We start from the raw sequence: 19,193 nt of genomic DNA, 5'->3' as shown, positions 1-19,193 counted from the left end.
AAGCTCTTACACTCTCGTGGGTATGAGCTATATAACCTAATGTTAAAATTTTGGAAAATTTATCTCTTTGTGATTAAGCTCCCCTTAGAGAAGTAGAAGCATATAAAAGGTTGACTGCTTGATTTAATGTCGAAATGACGACAGATCGGGTTAATTTTTTTACACAGTACCTAATAATACACTATAAATAGATGGATAATGTTAAAATGATCGATTTTCAATTTCGATTATTTAGATCGCAAAAAATGCTTACATGCCTACTAATGTAGTTTCACTTATTCATTAGTTACATGTAGAGAAGTATACCTTCCATGACAAACAAGGTGGATGAAATATAATTTATCAAATTTGACCGTTAGATATGATCATGGCATAAAGAAATGGTTATGGTCAAAATTTCAATTTTTTTTGTCGTAGTTTGGGTCTTGATCTACGTGGTCAACCTTAAACCCTAAATACACAAAAAACTAAAATGTTCATTACCGCTCACTCGCAACTTATTTTTTCGATCTTTCAGCTCTTACACTCTCGTGGGTATGAGCTATATAACCTAATGTTAAAATTTTGAAAAATTTATCTCTTCGTGATTAAGCTCCCCTTAGGGAAGTAGAAGCATATAAAGAGTTGACCGCTTTATTTAATGTCGAAATAACGACAGATCAGGTTAATTTTTTTACACAGTAACTAATAATACACTATAAATTGATGGATAATATCAAACTGATCGATTTTCAATTTCGATTATTTAGATCGCACAAAATGCTTACATGCCTACTAATGTAGTTTCACTTATTTGTTCATATAGAAGTATACCTTCCATGACAAACAAGGTGGATGAAATATAATTTATCAAATTTGACCGTTAGATATGATCATGGCATAAAGAAATGATTATGGTCAAAATTTCAAATCTTTTGGTCGTAGTTTGGGTCTTGATCTTCGTGGTCAACCTTAAACCCTAAATACATAAAAAACTAAAATGTTCATTACCGCTCACTCGCAACCTATTTTTTCGATCTGTCAGCTCTTACACTCTCGTGGGTATGAGCTATATAACCTAATGGAAAAATTTTGGGAAATTTATCTATTCGTGATTAAGCTCCCCTTAGGGAAGTAGAAGCATATAAAGGGTTGACTGCTTTATTTAATGTCGAAATGACGACAGATTGAGTTAATTTTTTTACACATTACCTAATAAGATATTATAAATAGATGGATAATGTCAAACTGATCGATTTTCAATTTCGATTATTTAGATAGCACAAAATGCTTACATGCCTACTAATGTAGTTTCACTTATAAACAGTTACATGTAGAAGTATACATTCCATGACAAACATGGTGGATGAAATATAATTTATCAAATTTGATCGTTAGATATGATCATGGCATAAAGAAATGGTTATGGTCAAAATTTCAATTTTTTTGGTCGTAGTTTGGGTCTTGATCTACGTGGTCAACCTTAAACCCTAAATACACATAAAACTAAAATGCTCATTACCGCTCACTTGCAACTTATTTTTTCGATCTGTTAGCTCTTACACTCTCGTGGGTATGAGCTATATAACCTAATGTTAAAATTTTGAAAAATTTATCTCTTCGTGATTAAGCTCCCCTTAGGGAAGTATAAGCATATAAAGAGTTGACCGCTTTATTTAATGTCGAAATAACGACAGATTGGGTTAATTTTTTTACACAGTACCTAATAATACACTATAAATTGATGGATAATATCAAACTGATCGATTTTCAATTTCGATTATTTAGATCGCACAAAATGCTTACATGCCTACTAATGTAGTTTAACTTGCTAGTTACATGTAGAAGTATACCTTCCATGACAAACAAGGTGGATAAAAAATAATTTATCAAATTCGACCGTTAGATATGATCATGACATAAAGAAATGGTTATGGTCAAAATTTCAATTTTTTTCATAGTAATTTGGGTCTCGATCTACGTGGTCAACCTTAAACCCTAAATACACATAAAACTAAAATGCTCATTACCGCTCACTTGCAACTTATTTTTTCGATCTGTCAACTCTTACACTCTCGTGGGTATGAGCTATATAACCTAATGTTAAAATTTTGGAAAATTTATCTCTTTGTGATTAAGCTCTCCTTAGAGAAGTAGAAGCATATAAAAGGTTGACTACTTGATTTAATGTCGAAATGACGACAGATCGGGTTAATTTTTTTACACAGTGTCTAATAATACACTATAAATTGATGGATAATATCAAACTGATCGATTTCAAATTTTGATTATTTATATCACACAAAATGCTTACATGCCCACTAATGTAGTTTAACTAGTGTAACTATTACACGTGGAAGTATACCTTCCATGACAAACAAGGTGGATGAAATATAATTTATCAAATTCGACCGTTAGATATGATCATCATATGAAGAAATGGTCATGGTCAAAATTTCAATTTTTTTCGTCGTAGTTTGGGTCTCGATCTACGTGGTCAACCTTAAACCCTAAATACACATAAAACTAAAATGCTCATTACCGCTCACTCACAACTTATTTTTTCAATCTGTCAGCTCTTACACTCTCGTGGGTATGAGATATATAACCAAATGTTAAAATGATGACCGCTTTGTTTGATGTTGAAATGATGACGAAAATGATTGATTTTTTTACAGAGTTCATATGAATATGCTATAAATAGATGGGTAATGTCAAATTTATAGATTTTCAATCTTGATTTTTTAGATCGCACAAAATCTTTATATGTATACTAATGTGGTCCAACTTGTTTATTAGTCTAATTTTATCACATACTATACCTTCCATGAGGAACAATGTGGAGGAAATAAACTACATCAAAATCGGCCGTTGGATGTTATCATGATAAGAAGATATAATTATGGTTAAAATTTCAGCTATTTTCGTCGTCCTTAGGTTCTCGATCTATTAGGCCAACCATAAACCTAGACACCACATAAAACTAATATGCACATAACCACTAATTTGCAATTTTTTTTTTCTCTATTTTTCAGTTCTTACACTCTCGTGGGTATCAGATATATCAACCAATATTAAAATTTTAGGAAGTTTATCTCTTTGTGATTTAGCTCCCCTTAGGGAAGTATAAGCGTATAATTAGTTGACCAAATTGATCGAAGTCGCAATAATAACAAAGTTGGCTGAATTTTTTACAACATGCATAAAATATTCCAATCCTCTTATCCTACGGTCGGTTTTCCCAGTTTTGTATGTCTTTGATGTGTTGCCCTTTGAGAAATTTGATATATAAATATAGTTATGAAAGTAACTATATTTGACCAAGTGGATCGAAATCGAAACGAATACAAAATTGATTGAATTTTTTACAACCAAAATGAAATATTCCATGAGCCTGTGGTTTTTTATTTATTAAGGAGTTAAAGTGGAATTATTATAAATTGAGTCTATGGTCTCGGTGATTATTTAGAGATCTAAAAAATATTTTCTAAAATTTTTATTTATGTGGAATCTTTGATTGATGGATTTGATAATAAAGTACGGGACGAGACGAGTCCGTGTGAATTTTCGGAAAGTTTTTTAGACACGTAAGTTATTTATTATGATTTTTCAAAGTTTTCAAAATAATTAAAAATTTATTAATTAAGGTTGTGCAATGTTAGCCGTCAATAAGGCCACCGCTTGATCTCTACCCCTTATCAAAATTGAATTCTAGGCTTTTGAATAACCAATTCAGATCCAAGGGGCCAGAAGCCGTTTTCCAGACTCGCGAAGCTACGACAGTGAGTCGACTGTATCTCGGCCGCTAGTGAGTCGATTGCATCGCCGGCGTCCCCGTGATCTTGGTTTGTGCATGGGCCGAGTTTGAAGAGAGAATCGAAGACCGAAGTCTTCGGCAGCTCACCACTTGATTAAGTTTTCCGGCGACTCGATCACCGCTGGCGGTGCTGCTGTGCTCTAGTAAGATACTGCAACCGAATTAAATTGAAACAATTGAAAAGGCCCATCAGTTACCCTCCCTGCAACTCTTCTCATTCAAACTTTCTCCCTCAAAATCAAAGCCAAAAATTATTTCCAATCGGCGACGGGACGTCAAGAAGCCGCTGCAACTCCGCTAGCTTTCAAGCAATTTCCGGCGACTCCGGTGGCGGTGCAGCTTGCATGTTGTACGGAAGTTGGTCTACTCGTCGTGCTCTACACGTGTAGTGCTTCGATTCGATTAAGTTTTGGAGAAATTGTATTTTGGGTGTTCGGATTTTTACTGTGATTGCGGTTTCCGGCAGCAATTCCAGACTTCTGACTCTTTTCCGGTAGCTATATATCCTGGTGCTAGAACTCGGAAGAATGATAGGTCCAACCAGATGGTTGGCCGAGCTGAGTTGATGATCTTGGGTAAGTTCTACAGTCGCGGTGCCGCTGTCGTGGAGGCAGTTTCGATCTTCATTGGTTTTCTTAATTTTGATTTGTGCTGTGAGTTGTGTTACACAACTGGTGTATTGATATTTGGTTGAATTCATAAACATAGAATTCGTTTACTTCCTTAATTTTGATTTGTGCTGTGAGTTGTGTGCGTTGATATTTGGTTGAATTCAGAAACACAGAATTCGTTGAGTTTGGAAATGAGAACAGAGGGAGAGGCGAAAGCGGCCAAAGTTTCAGAGTATGGTCGAAGGTTCGGAGGAAGATGAGTCATGAGACCCTTTCAAGGAGGTGATTGAGGCAATACGGTAATAACCTTTAGAGCTATCTGTCCAAGAATCAGAGACATAGCTTCTGGTTTGTCATTCCTCCACTGACTGTTCTCTCACCTCCGAGTTCTCATTCAACTTCAATCAGTGTGCGGGTGTCAGTCTGCACACAGTGCCTGACTCTTCGATTAGGCAGACCCCGACTGATTGGCATGTGAATGACCATTTCACCCCTTCATTGAGAGGGATGGCGCCACAGTAAAGAGCTTTTTACCCACTGCAACAACCTTGTCGTTTGCAAAAGATTTAATGACCATTTTGGCCCTCCGTTGACGTCCGTCTGGGGCGCACCATACGCAGGGCGCATTCCAGAAATTCCCCAAAAACCTGCATTGCACGTAGCTGACTTCAAGTAAAGTTTGGTGGCTACTTATGGGCCCCAATGTTATGAGCGTCAAAAGTTACTATATTGATATAAAAGTGTTTTACTATATAGCGGGTTGCTTAGGTTGCCATATTTATCTAAAAAAAATATTTTATGTCTCCGACTAGACGACTATAGTACATATGATCTGAATTAATGTTATTGGCCCATATATAACATGTATTTATTTCTAATTTTCACCCCCTCTAATGAAGTGCTCTTCATCACCTATATATGTTTTCTATTCGTAATCTTAATGAAATTTCTGAGTAGCATCAGTACCATATGCTAGATCCACTGAGCCAGAAGAGGTGGCATACAGAAGGCCTCAAAGGATTTCACCAAATTTTGGTCATTGCCACAAGGAGAGTAGGAAGATTCTGGTCGCATCCATTAATTACAAACAATATCATATTATCATAAATATAAGCATCAGGACGCCAGATCCAAATCATTCACACACTACTTAAATTTACAAGTTTGTAACAAGTAATAACTGAAACATGACAGACAAGATGAACAAATAGCAATTACATGACACACAACTAAGCATACTTAGTTGGTTTTCACTTCTCTGCCCCGGCCCTTCTACTTGGACATGAAACCGGCAACAGCAGCGCCTATTAGAGCAGTAGGATCTCCGAGGATGGCAGAGACGATAACACGAACAGCACCACCAGCAATCTGGCAACATTTCCCAACCTTCCCTCCTTTTTTCCCATGATGGTTTTGCAGTGTGCCCTTAAGGCTAGGAATTCTAGTCTGCATTTCCCTAACCTTATTCTTGTCCACATTGAGATACATGGCTTGCCAGCTCTCCACAAGCAACTCCTTCACACATGACACGTGAAGGTTATAGGTCTTGCAGTCAGACCTGTAAGACCAACCAGGTCCCTTGCCTCCACACCGATGACAAGCGCTGGTTAACTTGAGGCACAAGTAAAGGTTGTGCTTCCCATCATCTAGGACTTGTGGGAGGTTTGCACAACAAGGGTGTAGATCAAACCCGCATCTCCTGCAGTGGTACACAAACCCGGAAACATCTTTCCTACAAGCATCACATACTCTTCTAAGAGAACCAGGCGGGCTATAAAGAAATTGAAACTCACATTTGTTGTAGAAGGGATGGGTGATGTAGAGAGGAGCCACAGCACATGACTTGTGCAGATCAAATTCGCACTGCTGACACTTGTATTTGAGGCCAATCCCAGCTTCTTTGCACCCATCACAGTAAAATGGGATCTCTGTGTATTCAATCTTGAGCTTGTGTCTAGGGTGGACAGGGTGATAGATTTCCTTGTCAATCTTCATTGCTTTTCGTTTGGCCAATTTCGAAGTACCAAGATGAGGCTTGAGAAACGTTTATATGGAGATGGATGAAGGTTGGATATAGCTTGCTAAAGGGGTTTAAAACAATCCTGTAGCTAAGATAGATTCTTTGCTTAAAAATCACAAGTGGAGAATAACAAATGGGCCACGTTGATACAATTACATTAGGGTGAGATAGATTGAAACAGGGATCAGGAAAGCAAGTATTGGCTTTGGAATCTAATTCCCTGGAAGGATGTTGTATTTTGGCTATTGCCTACTTGATGGGAATGGGATTAGTATTCCTAATCCTGAAAGTAATTAACTCAGCAATCTTTCTAAACTCCAAAGCACCTTCATTTTGACATAAGTACAATATCAGCACTGAAAACATTAGGAGAACACTGCAACAATATTATGATTAAGTGAGCTTTAGCTCTAAATATGATGAGATTAGGATATATAAACTGGTCCTTGATGAAGAATCAGATGCTTGGGAATAGTTTTTCCTGCAGATCTACTAATTGTAGAGCTTCACGGAATGTTAGGTAGCCACTTCTTAGTCTTCTTCTTTAGTTAATTTTGGCTTTTGCTCTCTTTCTTCAGAATCTACAAAAGAACAAAAAGACTGGAACTCCCTAAAATTTATCTGACCCCAACAGGTGGAATGACTGGGATGATTTGGATTTTATTCTCATCCTCTTGATAAATAAAGGAACAGTTCAACGCTTGCTAAAGTAGTAGAATGAAGAAGGTTCTTTATTATGTAAAGACAAGCAAAAGAAGAAGAAATGGGATAGTTTCAGTACGGCAACTTCACAGATGTCATGACCACTGTGATTTCCAAATAAAGCTAAAGGTCCTGTTAACTTCTTGGTGTAATTTCAAGCTGCGAAGTGCCAAACCGTAGCCTTAAGGGATTCGAAGTCATGTCTGAAAGGCGTAAATAAATGCTCGTAAACACTAGAGCTACTTTACAGATTAGACAGTTGAGTGTTTCTTTAGTTGAAGGCTTAACTGGGAAGCAGTCGACTAAAGGGGTTGCCACTTGCCAACTAAAAGCAGTACTCTATACGCAAATTCTATGTGAACCAAACAAATCTACCTTTCACTTTTGTTATTTGATTCTTTATTCTCTTTGTTCCCCTTTCTTCCTCCTTTACTTTGTCTCTTTGCTTGTTCTACCCTCTACAGCTGAGTGTTTGAATTTTTTTTTTCCTTGGAGGCATCAACTAACAACAGTACCAAAGAAAAGGAGTTCAAACTCAACTAGCAGATTTAAAGTGGATATGAGAATTGTACAGTAGAAAAGATTCAGAATTACGAAAGAGTTTGTCATTGCATACTCCCAAGAAGGCAATAAGCACCGGAAGACAACTCCATACTTCACAATCCCATTGCTAATAGCCTAAAACCTAAAAATTGCACCTTTCAGCAGCCTAATTGCACCTGAAACAGATATTATACACCAAATTGGACTGCTGGCAGGTCAACAGGATCTCAATACACCAATTGTCATACAATTATAAAGGTGCAAGAGGAAGAAAAAAAATGTCTAAAATACAAACATTTGTCTTTCCAGCAAACCCCCTCCTTTGACCCACAACCCTTTCCACACGGGTAGCCCCTTGCATGCCTGAAGGAGAAATGAAGATGCCAATGACTCTCCCTGCATGTCAGGAGATTGGGACACAGAATGGTAGGGTTTTCTCCCACAAGTGCAGTCACTCCTTCAGACTTAGCCTTGCACTTTGCACCTTAACTGAAAGCTTCAACTTTTGCTCTTCCATATCTCGCAGAACAGCAAGCAGATTTGCTCGATAAACTTCACATCGTTGATTGGTGCTGTCCAATTCAGCAGACAATTCATGAATTTTCTTCTCCTTCTCATCCTGTGGAATATAGATGAGTTAACAAAACAAATGGCGTATTATATCATGGTCATACTGAATGTACAAGCACCACTAAAAACCTGTACTGATCAGCATTCTGTACTTATGATTACTTTATCTAAACATCAAAACTTACATGGGTTTGGCACATACATGAGCCAAATTTCTGAAATACCACTTTTGTGACCATGGAACATAGGAGATATTTTATATCTTCGTTTTTATGATTCAATACCAGCATATATTTAAGCCACCAAATAACAATTAACTGAGAGACTAAATCCATCTTTCCAGATCCAGATTCACAAAAACCAAGACAAGATTCTTTTACTTTTGAATAACCTATGTTCTAGATGACATAATGACAATGAATCCATGATGAAATGTTAATAGTGATAGTAGAAGCAGTTAAACAGATTCTGAGATGGGAGAAACTTACCGCAGATTGAAATACTGCCGTTTGATTTTCTTCAGTTGCATGCATTTCTTGGCTACCTCCATTGGCCAGGGAACTACCATGCATGGCTCCGGAACCTTGATTCTTCATAGAAGCAACTTTCTTAGCGGCCTCCTGAAGAGCTTTCATCGCCACATTGTAAATGTGGATAGATTTCGCTCCCTCTTCAACATATTTAATTGCTTCCTGACGTAGATTGTTATACCTAACTGTTACAGATTCTCTGGAATTGCTTGGTGAATCAGAAGAACGTTCATCCAGCACAGCTCCAGTCTTGGCATTTCTTGTCCATCGTTTCAATATATATGGAGAAGGAAGTGTAAGAACATTCTTCGCTCTAAAAACTGCTAATATGTGCCTACAGATTATTCCCGAATATTCAAACATTTGACAGCTACAACTAGCTTTCGCCTCAGAAGAATTGAAATTAACAGCATGTGCTTTGTGGTCTTCCCCAAATTTAGCCACTCGATAGGTGGCAACAGTTCCTGTGTCATCAATTTTCGTTGCAGGATTTGCAAGAGTCTCAACCAACTCCTCCTGGAATTTCTTGAACATTCTCCTAGTATAGAGGTTTGCAGCTTGTTTTTCCATAGGGGATGGTGTCTTCAGAATGGGCATAGTATTAGTGGTGTCAAAATCTGCTTTTAATTCCTTTTCATGCCAACTAACTACAGCCTTCTCATACTGTTTAAGCAAAATCTGTATGGTCGTGGCTTCAGTCACAAACCCATCAAAAAACAAAGTTAAACTTCCACTTCCCTCATTTACAGCAAAATCTCCGAAAAAGGTGTCTCTCATGTAAACTGGGACCCATTGTTGCCTGGCATTGTACATTGACTGAAGCCATTCATTATCCATGATGTAGTATCTTTGAAGCAGTGAATGCCAATGTGACTCAAAACCATCAATCGTCTCGCTTTCATTAATGCATTTCTTAAATTCTGTTTCAAAGGTCGAATGAGAAGTATATAGACCACCAAGTTTCTCTTTCATTTCTCTAAATATGGTGCTCTTGCAGAAACGATGTCGGGTGTGAGGAAGAACTTGTGCAACAGCAACTTGTATGAGCCTATCTGGATCAGTGGTGATAGAGACAGGGTAGCGTTCAGACATTGCTTGAAGCCAAGTTTGGAATAGCCATATGAATGAGGACTCAGACTCATTGAGGATCAATGCACATCCAAACAACACCGGCTGCCCATGATGATTAATCCCAATGAATGAGGCAAATGGTACCCTATAGTGATTTGTCCTGTACGTGGTGTCAAATATAACAGCATCTTTAAAGTAATTATAGTTCATCCTTGCAGTTGCATCTGCCCAAAATATGTTTCCACTAGAGTGATCACTGTCACTCTGAACAGCATAAAAGAAAGCAGGATTCTCTGCCTGCATTCTTTTCAGATAGTCCAACACATGCTGACCCCCACCCCCGAGGGTCCTCTGTCTGCCGCCACTCATCTAACCTCAAAATTCAACTATAGCCAACAATTAAAAACACAGTTAGCAACAGCTCCTCCAAAGTGTTTTATCAGACACAGAAGGAAACTCAAACTCATCATATCATCATTGCACTTCCACTAAAACTATAAGCTCATCATTGTCCTCATTATCCTGACCATGCTCATCCTAACATCCCACACAAATAAAACTCCTACAAGAAAATCTGCTGCATTATTATGCCAGAAAATTTCCATCGATCCAGTGTATATTATCTATTGCATGTAAAAAGGCCTCACTAGCATGCAATTCTAACAACCCCCGAAAAACTAAACTAGCGTTTCAATTATGAATGCCCAGTAGTGGTGACATTATCAAACCAACAAAACTTTGTCCGAATATTGTTAATTTAAGCTAATTACTTACTTTTTTTAACAGAAATCTCCAACCCTCAAACCACTTAAAACAATCAAACCCTCTAACCATAACATCAACACAGCAGTAAGCTGAATTAATAGACATAATATGAGAACCCAGAAAAAACATTGCCATAAAAAAAAAAAAGTGCAAAGAAAACAAACTCACAAGTTGCAGAGAAATATAGCAAATCCTAAAAGGTGTTTTGGGTCTGTTTGAGACTGAAGTTGAAGGTGGAGTGGAGACGAAAGAGAGGGAAAGCTAGGTCTAATGCTAAGGGAATTGGGTAAATCAAACTGGGTGTTTCGTCAACCAAAAACGTAAACAAGCATGAAAGAGATGAATGAATTGAAGTAAAATTAATGTAATGGGGACGAAATAGAGCAGTTGAATTGGGCGGAAACTAAGAGAAGAAAGGAAGAGGGACTCACCGGAGATCGTAATCAAATTCGGCGACACGCAATTGTGGTCTCCGTCCGGCGAATTTGTACCTTTTCAGACAGTGATAACCACAGCAAAGGTTCTTCTCAAAGCGTTTTGATTTCGAAAGAGAAACGTCTTTGGAACCAGTCTGTAGTCTTAAAAGTGGGAATAATTTTGGCCATGAAATAGGGTTTTTTAAAACTACCATTTTTCAATTTCAGTTATTACGTATCACATCTCCATTCTATTATTTTTTTTTTCTCTCTCTCTATTCATCTCAACATATACTATTATTAAGAAAACTCACTTTCTAATATTTGAAGGGTATTATAGTAAATAATAAAATACTGATAAATAGCTAAAAGAATAAAATATGTTTCCACTAACTTATTTTGTACGTGGATAACTTCCCACTTATCCTATTATATAGATAACTTCTCGTTGCCCTTATCTGCAGATAACTCTCCATATTTCTCTCACTTCAATAATTACCAAGACAGAAAATTTAAAACTGAAAATTACATAGCGTGGGCAAGACTAGTTATGATTAAACTAGCTCCTTAACATGTGCTGAACATGTTAATTGGTTTTTGTTTTTATTTTTTTAAATTAAAAAAAGTTACAGCAGTTTCTCTCCTGATTTTGAGGAAGTTTATATATTTTTCATGGGAGGTATTGCAATATTTTAAAATATAATATAGTCAATTGATTATCTTATCCTCATACCATAGAACATAATTATGAAATAAGATTTAGGATTCGCAACTATATACGAGAGTTTTCGCTCTTAATTTATGACGACAAGCCTTATTTCTAGAATTTTGTAACCAGTATGGTGACCACGTTTAGCTCCCCACTTGACGGCAACATGACACCTTTGGGTTTTGTGACCGAGCCTCATTCAACAAGGCATTAGCTTTTCAAGCATCAATGCTCGGTTCTTCACGAATCATCGACTTTCAAGCATCCAATGCTCGGTTCTTCTTCAAGAATCGCCAACTTCGAGGTTGTCTTCAACCAATAGGCGGTGACATGCTGATGTAAAAGAATGATATTTGGATAGCCAAAATAGGATCAACACCAAACTCTTTTAACATTGGAGGAAGTGTAACATCTTGGAAGTCAATTCAGGAACCACATACGAGCAGTTACCTAGAAGCTTTGACCTAGCTCTCCAGATTTTTGTTCTCACCAACATTTTGTTATTCGTTTCCAACATGTACCGAGGCATTTACGTTCTTGACTATGCAATTACAAGTACAGCAACATATTTGAAATCTATTGCTAAAGATAATGGTTTGACCATTTTGCAGCTCAGATAATGAAAATGTGCATGAGAATCAACCTCAAGGATAGATGAATTTCCATGATAGGGGCAACATATGATTCAAATCCCACGAGTTGGTAGTCATTAAGAAGGGTAAATATCCAGTACCCCAAAGTATCAGGCACCAATATCGATCCATATCAATAAACAGTTAACAATCCGCCATGCATTCCATACCAATTGATTGACAACTATCCACACAGACATCAACGATTGACAACTAACTGGATCTAATCATGGCAAAGAAAAAACTCTATTATGATTAATTGTCGAAACTAGCATACCACAGGAATCATGTGTTTGCTACTACAGTTATATTCTACCTCAGAAAATTAGATCCTACAGTGTACAACATGAATTCTACATTACAACTCACCCCCAACAGAGCCTCAAAGGAATATAACATTCAGTCCAACAGAGAGCTTTGCCAACTACCCCTTTGAGGGCAAAGTCACACGTCTCAGCTCGATTAGGGATGTGTGCAGTATCCTTTGCACTATCTCATGCATACCTTGATCAACAGTAGCAAGCACTCATTTATCTTCATCTGTAACCACCCAGACAATGACGTTTCTTCTCCTGCAAGGTTACCATTCCAGACTAGGAGATCACAACCCATACCAATGTCAGAAATAATATAGAACCATGTTTGAAGATAAATTGTTATAATGAAAACAAAACAAGGAACTATGATGAGTTTTTCAGTAAAACATTTACATGCGAGAACATGCAGTCATGGACCCTGCTAATTTCCCACATAAGTGAGAATTTCCTTTTGATATGAGAGTTACTTTCAAAGTGATCTTATGAGATTGGAAACTGGGATAATGCCTATCAGTGTACCAGGCACAAGGGCCAACTATCTGCATAGTTTGTCGGATCCAACAAACACGACTTCATAACATATGCATCTACAAAAGTTGAATACACTGGAAACACAACACAATTTTCCCAGAATTTGAATTTCCTCCATTAGTGAAGGAACAGCCTTATCCTAAAAGCATTGATACACTGGCTTAAAAGCAACCAAATAAAAGATAAGTACATGTGTGTGACTGTATTGCACCTTTAAAAGCCGTCTTTCATGCTAATCTTAATGTTTTCCACTTTAATTGACAATTGCAACTTATGATCCTCAATGTCTTTCAAAAGTGAAAGTAGGTTAGCCCGATAAACTTCACACTTTCGATTAGCACACTCCAGCTCATATGTAAGTTCCCGAATTTTTTTGTCCATATCATCCTGCAAAATGTTGCAAATCATAATTACAATACACTTAACTGTATACTACAAGCACATAGTCAAAGAAGCATCCCGTTAGACAAATTATTAGTAAAGAATAGGCAACGAATGAGTGCATTAACTACTAAGAGTATAAGGAGACCAGTAATCAAATGACATAAATATGGGGAAATGACTCACCTCAGACAAATTCTGGCCAGAACTCCCATCATGATCCCCAATGGTGTAATTGGCCCGACTTCCACCACCAGCCAAGTTTCCCCTGATATGCCCGTTCACCATGACATTTCTCCCATCATTCTTAATTGCATGAGCTACTTTTTTTGCAGCTTCTTTTAAAGCATCCAGGGCAAGGTCGTAAGTTTCTGAAGACTTTGCTCCATCTACAAATTTAAAGGCCTCATGGCGTAAAGTATTGTATCTAACAGTATGAGATTCTAGATAATTGGTATATACATCACTAGAACGTTCTTCTAACATAACGCTGCTCTTGGCATTTCTTGTCCATCGTTTCAATATGTAATGAGATGGCAGAGTTAACACATTGGTCACTCGAAAGACTGCTAATACATGTCTGCAAAGAAGACCTGAAAACTCAAACATCTGGCAACTACAACTTGCCATCATGTCCAGAACATTTAGTTTAACATAATATGCTTTATGGTCCTCCCCGAACTTTGCTACTTGATATGAGATGATCATCCCATCATCATCGCCCTTGGATGCTGTGAAAGTTAATGTCCCAACTAGCTCCTCTTGAAACCTCATAAATATTTTTTTTGTATAAAACTCAGAGGCTTGCTTTTCCATTGGAGATGGGGTCTTCAAAACTGGGGAAGTGTTCATAGTATCAAAATCTGCTTTCACTTCCTTCTCATTGCGACTCTCCAGAGCTTTCTCATAGAGCTTAAAGAACTGACTCAGATTTGTTGAAGCATTCACATAACCATCAAAATATGAGTTCATACTATCACTTCTCTGGGTTATGGACATTTCTGCAAAAAAGGTGTCACGCAGATAGACAGGGACCCATTGCCTGCGAGCAGAGTATACTGTTTGAAGCCATTCATGATCCCTGAGATCATATCTATCAACAAGAGACAACCAGCAAGACTCAAACTCTTCTATTGACTCAGTCAAATTGACACATTTGTGAAAGTCTGCTTCAAAACTTGGATGTTGAAGAAACACATGGGATAGTTTCTCCTGGCATTTTTTGAAAATGTGCCATTTGCAGAATCGGTGACGGGTCTGTGGGAAGACCTGCATGATAGCTGACTGTATCACAGGATCATGGTCAGTGGTAATTGACAACGGAGGGCGGCCTGACATTGCCATAAGCCATGTTTTAAACAGCCAAACAAATGATGCTTCAGACTCATTTATCAGAAAAGCACAACCAAACAATACAGGCTGCCCGTGGTGGTTTATCCCTGTGATAGGTGCAAAGGGCAAACGGTACCTGTTCGACCTGTAGGTAGTATCAAAAGTAACAGTATCACCAAAGTAATTGTAGTTTGTCTTTGCCTTTGGATCAGCCCAGATGACATTGCCCATGGCCTGATCCTCATCGCCCTGAACAGCATAGAAGAAGTTCTGGTTATCTGCTTGCATTAGTCTCAAATAATCCAATAGCATCTGAATATCCCCATCCAAGCTCCTCTGGCGATTATTCCTCATGTAATTCCTACAGTCGACCTCTGTAAATCCAACTTTGCTTATTCCACCATATTCTTTAATCAGTGCTGACATGATCCTTCTGGGACCCATTCCAGCTGCCTGCAATGTATCAATCAAAGTCTTAGCAGGACCAGATATCTGCCTGTGCGACCGAAGGCAATGCACCTGATCAGGGGGAACCAACTCATGATTATGCTCTTTAACAAATCCAGACACAACCCATTTCCCCGAATCTTGCATCTTTACAGACAAGGACGCTTTGCATCCTACTCTAGTGACAGTCCGCGGGCGCTTGATCTCTCTATCCTTGGTGCGCTTCTCATTCAAATTCCGAAATCCCTCTTTCGCACAAACAAATTGCCTCTGTATGATCGCTCCATCGCGCCTGGAGCGACGGGAGGAGCTGACACGAGTACTAAACCCAACACGGCGGGCATATGAATTGTAAAATGCCTTGGCAGCCTCTTCAGACTCAAACTCCATGCCATCATATGGTTCAAGGTCCAAGAGGTCCCCCTCAGGAAGGTAAATTTCACCACTCCCTCCACTAAACCCAACGCCATTGACACTGCCACTAGCACTGCCAAGTAGAGGGCTATCAACCATCTCTTCATCTTCGACCGGGTGCTCAATTTCGACAAAATCATCATCCCCCTCCCGGCCTCCCAACCCGATATCGAATTCAATCATCTCATTATCCATGTCAAATTGTCAACCAGTTTCAGATCAATTCCAATTCTCCAATTCACAATTGAACTCCCTCAAGCCCCAAAGCGTCACAATTTAGTGATTCTGTGTTAACACAAACATGTATATTCTCTACAGTCTTAGCGGGAAACAAAGCAATACAAAGTAAAATTCAGAAAAGAAAAAAAAAAGCAAGGGCAAAAAAGACTGACCCTTTCATGTTCACAAAGAGCCTCAGACTCTCATCCCCTTAGGTCAAGCTCTGGTGGATCTTCAGCACAAGCCAATAGGAGTGAAGAGGCAGAAAGGAGGGGTTTTTATTAGGGTTTTCAGGAGCACCCAGATAAATCCTAGAATCTGGTGCAATTTTGAGTGAGGTAGGTTGAATTTGGGGGGGAGGGTTTTGAATTCCAAATGGATTGAATTGAAGGAAGTTGCAAAAAAAAAAAAATTAAAAAAATAAAATAAAATTGGGAAGAGTGAGAGTGATGATGAAGCGAAAGAGGGACGGGAGCTTGAGAAGGGTGGGTAGGCTTCTTCGTATTCTATTGTAACCCAGCTCTGGGGGTTCTGATCGACTAGTTGACCATTACTTTGCGTAAACTCATATGAACCGTTCGTTTGTTCCTACTGAATTGGCCTATAAACCGTTAGATTAGTTGATTAAGAGGAACAAACAATCGGTTCGTATGAGTTTACGCAATGTAATGGTCAACTAGTCAAACACGGAAAAAAATCAATAGTGATCACAGGTCATTTACTCAATGATCACTGAGTTTGGCTCATAGAATAGGAAAAAAAATCACCAGTAATCATTGAGTTATGACCCATGTTTTCAAAAATATCACTTAGACGGTTGTCTATAATAGGGTTTTATAGTTAACTTGTGAGGATGTAGGGAATACCTTACTTTTCTCTATTATTCAGTGTCTCTTGTTCAACTCAAGTTGGTACCATCTTTTGGTGATGACAATAACAAATTTTTGATTTTCATAGCAGGAGATAGGTTTCCTTCTTCGGTTGTCTTTCTACAACGTTGGACTTTTTTTTTGTAAAGGATAGACTTTACTAACAAGACAAGGGGAAAGAGAACCCTTGCTGAAAAAGACAAACAACATAAACAAAACCTCATCCAGGAGAAGAGGAAGAATAGTCAAAATGCAAAATATTACATAGAGAGGAGGGAGAATTCTGGACCCGATCAGAAGAGCACACCCCCTTGTGAACTAAAGAAGCTACTAAGTGAGCAGCTTGGTTAGCACTTTTGCTGATCTAGGACCAGCTAACTTTCTGAGACCCATGAGAGAACGAACTTGGTCAATGATGGTCGCAGGTCGCCAATCTAGAACTCTAGAATTCCTCTCCAAACACTGAATAAGACTTTTGGAATCAGAGGAGATAATAATTTCACCAAGGGTGAAGTCCATGGCTAGACATATCACTTCCCTCAAAGCCAAAGCTTCTGTAGCCATGGGAGAGGGAGCTAAGATTCTAAAAGCCTTGCCACCCAAAACAACACCTCGTGAATCCCTCGCAATTGCAGCTATAGCACCAGAAAGAGAGGATTGAAACCAGCAGGCATCAGTATTAATTCGTACTGTATTTGAAGGAAGAGGACACCAAGACTGCTGACGAGGTGGTTTCAAACTTGTAGGAAGCTGCATGGTAGGAGAGAGATGACTAGAATGCACCGTCATATATTCATTTGCAGAAGAGAAAGCTGCCAAAGCAATTCTTACAGGGTTTGGGGGGTTTTTTGTTAAAAACACAATCACACATGTGCTTCCAAATATGCCAGAGGAGGAAAACTATTTTAGTGACAAAGTTGGGAGGAGATTTGAGGTCAGAGATAGCTTGGAGCCATTGCTCGAAAGAAGTAATAGCCTGAATGTTCGCTTTGTAAGACAACAGATGAACGAACCAAGCTCGCTGGACCTAAGAACATTGAAGGAGAACATGTTATGTTGTTTCAGAGGTATGAGAGCAGAGGAAACAACCTAGAGATGTAGAAACATGTCTTTTGAAGAGGTTTGCATTACAAGGGAGGATACCAAGAGTAGCTCTCCAAAGAAAATTTTTGGCTCAAGGAGTGGACTGTACATTCCAAATGAAGTTCCAAAGAGTGGAACAGACTGAATAAGAGTGATTTGGATGTTGAACCACACTGACCTGAGACTTTAAGTGAAGAAGATGATAGCCCGATTTGACAGAGTCGACACCATCCTTTGTGTAAGGCCAGATTAGGGTGTCCGGTGCAGCTAAAGAAGTGATAGGAATGGCTGAGATAAGAAGCCTCTGAGCAGGGGTAATGATTTCCGCATATTGATCCAACTCCCAAGATTTGGTGTCCCAATTTATAAGCTCACAAAGTCTGGAATTGTCTTGATTCGAGGGAAGAGAAACTGTAGATGGTGGGATAGAAGGTATCCAATTATCCCCAGCAATGTTCATTGAGAAACCATTACCAATATTCCAAAGAGCCTCCTTGTGGATGAAGTTTCTGCCAATCAAAAGACTATTCCATATCCAAGAGGGATTTGATCCTTTTGGAGCTTCGAGGAAAGAAGACTGGGGGTAGTAGAGCTGTTCCAAAACCCGAGCCCATAGAGTGGAAGAGTTTTGGTGAAGTCTCCAGGCTTGTTTGGCCAGCAAGGAGTTGTTGAAATCCTCTAAATTTCTGAACCCCAGTCCTCCATCTTTCTTCGGTCTTGCTACGAAATCCCAGGACTTCTAATGAATTCCTCTAGTATCCACATTGCCCCACCAAAAATCAGCCAGAATCTCATTTAACTCTTTGCAAATGGTGGAAGGGAACTTGAAACAGCCCATATGGTAGCCCGGGATGGCTGTGGTGACCACTTTTATAAGAACTTCCTTCCCCGCCTGACTCAAAGTTGCCTGTTTCCACCCCTTAACTTTTCTTAGAATGGAATCCTTTATAAAGCCCAAGGCCTTTTTCTTCGATTAATGCCAGAAAGTGGGAAGCCCCAAATACGTACCCGGATCAGATACCACAGGGATTTTGCATAATGGAGCTAAGTAAATGGGCAATCTCCTGTGGGGTATTGGGACTGACAAAGATAGAGGACTTCTCTACATTTATCAACTAACCCGAAGCAATGCAATATGTGTGTAGGAGGTCAAATAAAGTTGGACTTACAGGGTCAGATTTATGACTTATGAGGTCCACCTAATCCAATCTAGTACTTATTAGGCTTTTTCTGAT

At 38.7% G+C, this 19,193-nt stretch overlaps 3 protein-coding genes across 4 annotated transcripts; all 3 read right to left on the bottom strand.

The window, feature by feature from the left end:
* Nucleotides 1-5,484: 5,484 nt before the first annotated feature.
* On the bottom strand, nt 5,485-6,781 carry LOC112172370. The gene has a single exon (XM_024309681.2). The coding sequence runs from the start codon at nt 6,400-6,402 to the stop codon at nt 5,680-5,682; it is 723 nt and encodes a 240-aa protein (XP_024165449.1). The 5' UTR covers nt 6,403-6,781; the 3' UTR covers nt 5,485-5,679.
* A 906-nt stretch (nt 6,782-7,687) lies between these two features.
* On the bottom strand, nt 7,688-11,247 carry LOC112172508 (protein FAR1-RELATED SEQUENCE 9). The gene is made up of 3 exons (XM_024309878.2): nt 11,040-11,247; nt 8,731-10,229; nt 7,688-8,291 (listed from the first exon to the last, which is right to left on the bottom strand). The coding sequence occupies exons 2-3, from the start codon at nt 10,210-10,212 to the stop codon at nt 8,124-8,126; spliced, it is 1,650 nt and encodes a 549-aa protein (XP_024165646.1). The 5' UTR covers nt 10,213-10,229; nt 11,040-11,247; the 3' UTR covers nt 7,688-8,123.
* Nucleotides 11,248-12,589: 1,342 nt separating this feature from the next.
* Nucleotides 12,590-16,537, bottom strand: LOC112170513 (protein FAR1-RELATED SEQUENCE 5). 2 transcript variants are annotated; one of them, XM_024307837.2, is made up of 4 exons: nt 16,180-16,537; nt 13,781-16,072; nt 13,425-13,600; nt 12,590-12,958 (listed from the first exon to the last, which is right to left on the bottom strand). In XM_024307837.2, the coding sequence occupies exons 2-3, from the start codon at nt 15,980-15,982 to the stop codon at nt 13,427-13,429; spliced, it is 2,376 nt and encodes a 791-aa protein (XP_024163605.1). In that variant the 5' UTR covers nt 15,983-16,072; nt 16,180-16,537; the 3' UTR covers nt 12,590-12,958; nt 13,425-13,426. The 2 variants fall into 2 exon arrangements, with proteins under 2 accessions (XP_024163605.1, XP_024163603.1); XM_024307835.2 differs by having other exon boundaries at nt 12,590-12,937.
* Between the last annotated feature and the right edge of the window lie 2,656 nt (nt 16,538-19,193).

The sequence above is a fragment of the Rosa chinensis genome, chromosome 6 (genome assembly GCF_002994745.2).
Source record: "Rosa chinensis cultivar Old Blush chromosome 6, RchiOBHm-V2, whole genome shotgun sequence".
NCBI lineage: Eukaryota > Viridiplantae > Streptophyta > Magnoliopsida > Rosales > Rosaceae > Rosa > Rosa chinensis.
The sequence above is the reverse complement of the archived record's forward strand: the minus strand, read 5'-3'. Positions and strand labels throughout refer to the sequence as shown.

Excerpts from the sequence above, each read along its gene's own strand:
- LOC112172370 (XM_024309681.2), bottom strand. The coding sequence starts at position 6,402 with ATGAAGATTGACAAGGAAATCTATCACCCTGTCCACCCTAGACACAAG.
- LOC112172508 (XM_024309878.2), bottom strand. The coding sequence starts at position 10,212 with ATGAGTGGCGGCAGACAGAGGACCCTCGGGGGTGGGGGTCAGCATGTG. Across the intron at positions 8,292-8,730 it reads CGGCAGTATTTCAATCTGCG|GATGAGAAGGAGAAGAAAAT; the intron begins GTAAGTTTCTCC and ends TATATTCCACAG.
- LOC112170513 (XM_024307837.2), bottom strand. The coding sequence starts at position 15,982 with ATGGATAATGAGATGATTGAATTCGATATCGGGTTGGGAGGCCGGGAG. Across the intron at positions 13,601-13,780 it reads CTGGCCAGAATTTGTCTGAG|GATGATATGGACAAAAAAAT; the intron begins GTGAGTCATTTC and ends AACATTTTGCAG.